Source organism: Rhagoletis pomonella, unplaced genomic scaffold (genome assembly GCF_013731165.1).
Source record: "Rhagoletis pomonella isolate Grant_MI unplaced genomic scaffold, Rhpom_1.0 Rhpom_scaffold_00022, whole genome shotgun sequence".
NCBI lineage: Eukaryota > Metazoa > Arthropoda > Insecta > Diptera > Tephritidae > Rhagoletis > Rhagoletis pomonella.
Window position 1 is genome coordinate 300,212 of NW_023458576.1, and position 4,105 is coordinate 304,316.

Sequence of the window (4,105 nt, forward strand, 5' to 3'; positions counted from 1 at the left end):
AGCGCTTTGTTGGCTTTTGACATTTCAATTTCTCCCGCCGCTAATGTTGTTTTTCCGCGTCTTTTGAACCATCGATCGTATTTGTGTGTTAACGAGAGCTGTAATTGCTGATTGTGGTAATATATTTGTATTTCAACAATTGTTTGTTATTAATATTACAATTCCTAATAGGTTTTTTACATTCAAGTGTGTTCCAGCGTACCCAGTGAGGCAGTGGCATAGTTTGGCCAATTTACCAGTGACCGCCGTGTTTGTGTCTTAACACAAGGTGTAATTGCTTATTTGTGGTAATATATTTGTACTTAAACAATTGTTTGTTATTAATATTCCAATTCCTAATAGGTTTTTTACATTCAAGTGTGTTCCAGCGTACCCAGTGAGGCAGTGGCATAGTTTGGCCAATTTACCAGTGACCGCCGTGTTTGTGCGTTAACACAAGGTGTATTGCTTATTTGTGGTAATATATTTGTACTTAAACAATTGTTTGTTATTAATATTACAATTCCTAACAGGGTTTTCACATTCAAGTGTGTTCCAGTATTCCCAGTGAGGCAGTAGCATAAAGTTTGAGGAGAGTCTCATCTCCGAAGTCGAAAAGCATAATTGCCTTTGAGACAAGAGACAGTTGTGCTACCGCGACCGGGTGAAGAAGGAAGCAGCTTGGCGGGATATTGCTGCAGCCTTGGGGGAGACAGGTAAGATTTATTAAAAGCATGCTCTCATTTAAACAAACTGTAAATTGAACCTATATGACTTTACTTCGTAGAGGAAAACTGTCGAAAGCGGTGGAAGTCCTTGAGGGATCGCTTTGGAGTCGAGCTAAAGGTCCAGTAGCAGCCGAGAGGAAGTGCTGCTTCGTTCAGGCGTAGTTGGGCTTATTTAGAAGCCTTGTCTTTTTTAAAAGAAACGGTGGCACCCAGGCAGTAAGTATGATTTCACATATGCTTATACACAAATTTCGTATTTTATTTACCAAATTAAAACTTACACATATTTATTTTCAGAACAACAACAAACGTGGTAGCTGAAATCCGGGAAGTGATGGAGTCCTCGTTTGGTTTTGAGATTAAAGGTATTGGCCCAATGCACGCTTGCTTTGCTTGCTTTGCTTACTTTAGTTTGCTTTGCTTTACTTTGAAGGCTTTTATGGCCTAATGGTAGCTTTGAACGCTGTCATAGTAGTCAGCTGATTTTCAATGCGCGCAAATATACCCGCCATTCTTTGTTGTGCCAGCAAGTATAATTGTGAATTTTAGTTAAAATATATGTTATTAAACAATTATTTGTTACTAAGAACATTATTTTTTACAGATACCTTCTTTTTTATCGTTCCGGTTTTGGTGAAGCTGCATTTGGCTGCGCCACTCACCACCCGTGTTTATAAGACGTAATATTCAATTGGAGGTAAAAGAGTTTATATTAAACAATTATTTGTTGCTAACAACATTATTTTTTTTCAGATACCTTGCTTTTTATCGTTCCGGCCACCAGATTCGTTGGTTTTCATAAAGTTTCATTTGGCAGTACAAAATGTTGACTCGAAATGCTGAACAAGTTTTGAGAATTTTCCTAATTTTAGCGAAAATGCGTAAATTAAAACTGCGATTAAAACAGAAGCGCCGATTTTGGGTTCGGAAATTGTACTTAGAGCGACACAAATATGGATTGTTTGAAAGTTCATTAAGAAACTTGGCTGCAGATGAGGAGCAGTTTAACAAGACATTAAGAATGCCCTTTTCGTTATTTAATGTGCTGCACGAATTTCTGGAGGCTTCGCTGACCAAATATTCAATCAGAACACCAATATCGAGCCGCTGCAGACTATTTATAACCCTGATGTAAGAGAAAATCGGTTTTACTTAATAGTATACGTATAATTTTCCATATATGTATCTGGTTTTATTTTTTTGTTGCAGATATTTGGCTCACGGTGGCACTCGGCAATTCCACACAATAGTTCACAGGATCGGCCTGACGACTTTCAGGAAGATTACGTTGGAGACATGTATGACCATATGGGATCTGTTAGCTGACCTGTATGTGGCGACCCCGTCAGAAACGGAATGGGGACGTATTTCCAATGAGTTCAAGTCGCTGTGGAATATGCCCAACTGCGTTGGTTCCATCGACGGAAAGCACATTAATATTACCTGTCCAGCGAATTCAGGGTCGATGTACTATAATTACAAAGGCAATTATAGTATCGTGCTTTTGGCCGTATGTGATGCCAATTATACCTTTACCTGCGTTGACATCGGAGCATATGGAAGTCAAAGCGATGGCGGTGTCTACCACTTTTCAAAACTGGCAGATGCTATTGAAAACGATAGGCTCGGCCTTCCACATGATCAGCCTCTGCCAGGAGAAACCGAGCCATTTCCACATTATTTAGTAGGAGATGCTGCTTTTCCCTTACGGCGTTATTTAATGCGACCATATCCGGGTAGAGGTATTCCAGAAGAGCAAGAGTATTTCAATAAAAGACTCTCTCGTGCAAGAAGAGTTATAGAAAACGCATTTGGAATACTCACTGCCAAATGGAGAATATTGAGAACGACGCTATGCATGGCCCCGAAAAAATGCAGAACAAATAGTGAAAGCTTGTATTGTCTTGCATAATTTTATTAAGCTTTCGTGTGCAAACTATGTAGCAAGCGATTTTGTTGATCGCTACGAAGAGGATGCCACCATCGCTGGCTCATGGCGAAACGAAGTAGTTCCATTGCCCTCAATAAGTAGGGTGTCATCGAACCGAGGCAGTTCAAATAATTATGATTTAAGGGATGCTCTGAAGACACATCTTTTTAACAATAAAATTTAAATAATTACTACTCACTGAATATGCTTTGTTTTTATTATTTAAGATAGAAAACAAAAATTTGAACTCACAGTATGAGGGCACTTATTGGTAATGTTTTAAATGTCGTCACATCTTTCAGGTTCGATTACATATTTATTACATATTATTACATTACATATATATATTATATATTACATATATATTCGATTACATATTTAATTCGCAAAATCAAAATCAGATTTCATACTAAATTAGATTACATATAAAGTTCGCAAAATTGAATTCAAACTGGATGTCATTTAAATTTTTAAATTTCGTAAATTCAATTTTTATAATTTTTATATTGAGCATAGACGTATTGAAGTACGTCCATTTGAAAATCTAGGCGGCTCTCTTCTGGGACCTTCTCAAACACTTCGCCAATCGCACCCAAGAAATTGTTGTGTGTTTTTTTTTGACTATCCACAAACTGACTTACTTCGTTGACTAGATCGTTAAAGGCGGCGTTCTCATCGTTTTTTTTCTTTTGTCTCTTAGCCGGCGTTGGGGCAGTGGTTTCTTGCTCTTCTATTATAATGTTCCCACTCTCGCCTATTTGGAATCCAAAGGAAGTATCCAGTATATCTGGTTCTTGTCCGAGAACTGGCGTTTGGGAGACGATGTTTGTTGTTGTCCTTAAAATATGTACATATAAATTACAATTTAAAATATAAATACTTGTTGTACAAATGTAAAGTACACTTACTGTCTGGGCGTGACCGTGTCTTTCAAAAACGACGCAGCACTTCCGCTAGGTTGTTGATCAACCTTCAATTCTATTCCATATCGGTCTCTTAACGATTTCCATCGCTTTCGGCAGTTTTCCTCTGTAAAGTAAAAATATAGTATTCGTCACAATTATTCGTCACAAATTTGTTATAATTTGGTTCGTCCTATTACAAAACTGCTATATGTTTGAAAAACTCTATACTAACCAGGATGTCCCACAGCAGCAGCTACATTTCGCCAAGCCAAATCTTTCTTCACCCGATCGCGGTAACTAAGCTGTCGTTTGTCCCACAAGCAGTTGTGTTTTTCAATCTCTGCTATAAGTTTTTCTTCGAACATCTTGCACTAAAGCTTCCGATATACCAACCAACACACAAGAATCGGATAATACAGCAGCCGGAACGATAAAAAAGTAAGGTATCTGTAAAAAATATTGTTGTTAGCAACAAATAATATTATTAATAACAAATAATTGTTTAATATAAACTCTTTTACCTCCAGTTGAATATTACGCCTTATAAACACGGGTGGAAGTGG

General features: G+C 37.6%; 2 protein-coding genes and 1 long non-coding RNA gene across 5 annotated transcripts; 2 read left to right on the forward strand and 1 right to left on the reverse strand.

Annotated features, from left to right (window-relative positions):
* The first annotated feature begins 225 nt into the window (after window positions 1-225).
* Window positions 226-615, forward strand: LOC118749605. The gene is made up of 3 exons (XR_004994249.1): window positions 226-287; window positions 343-457; window positions 513-615. It is a non-coding gene; the product is annotated as an uncharacterized LOC118749605 (long non-coding RNA).
* A 463-nt stretch (window positions 616-1,078) lies between these two features.
* Window positions 1,079-2,840, forward strand: LOC118749602 (protein ALP1-like). 2 transcript variants are annotated; one of them, XM_036484408.1, is made up of 3 exons: window positions 1,079-1,404; window positions 1,461-1,838; window positions 1,917-2,840. In XM_036484408.1, the coding sequence occupies exons 2-3, from the start codon at window positions 1,531-1,533 to the stop codon at window positions 2,617-2,619; spliced, it is 1,011 nt and encodes a 336-aa protein (XP_036340301.1). In that variant the 5' UTR covers window positions 1,079-1,404; window positions 1,461-1,530; the 3' UTR covers window positions 2,620-2,840. The 2 variants fall into 2 exon arrangements, with proteins under 2 accessions (XP_036340301.1, XP_036340302.1); XM_036484409.1 differs by having other exon boundaries at window positions 1,079-1,387.
* Window positions 2,841-2,920: 80 nt separating this feature from the next.
* On the reverse strand, window positions 2,921-4,105 carry LOC118749604. Of its 2 annotated transcripts, XM_036484410.1 has the most exons (4): window positions 4,064-4,105; window positions 3,775-3,989; window positions 3,546-3,666; window positions 2,921-3,474 (listed from the first exon to the last, which is right to left on the reverse strand). In XM_036484410.1, the coding sequence occupies exons 2-4, from the start codon at window positions 3,905-3,907 to the stop codon at window positions 3,123-3,125; spliced, it is 606 nt and encodes a 201-aa protein (XP_036340303.1). In that variant the 5' UTR covers window positions 3,908-3,989; window positions 4,064-4,105; the 3' UTR covers window positions 2,921-3,122. The 2 variants fall into 2 exon arrangements, with proteins under 2 accessions (XP_036340303.1, XP_036340304.1); XM_036484411.1 differs by lacking the exon at window positions 4,064-4,105 and having other exon boundaries at window positions 3,775-4,053.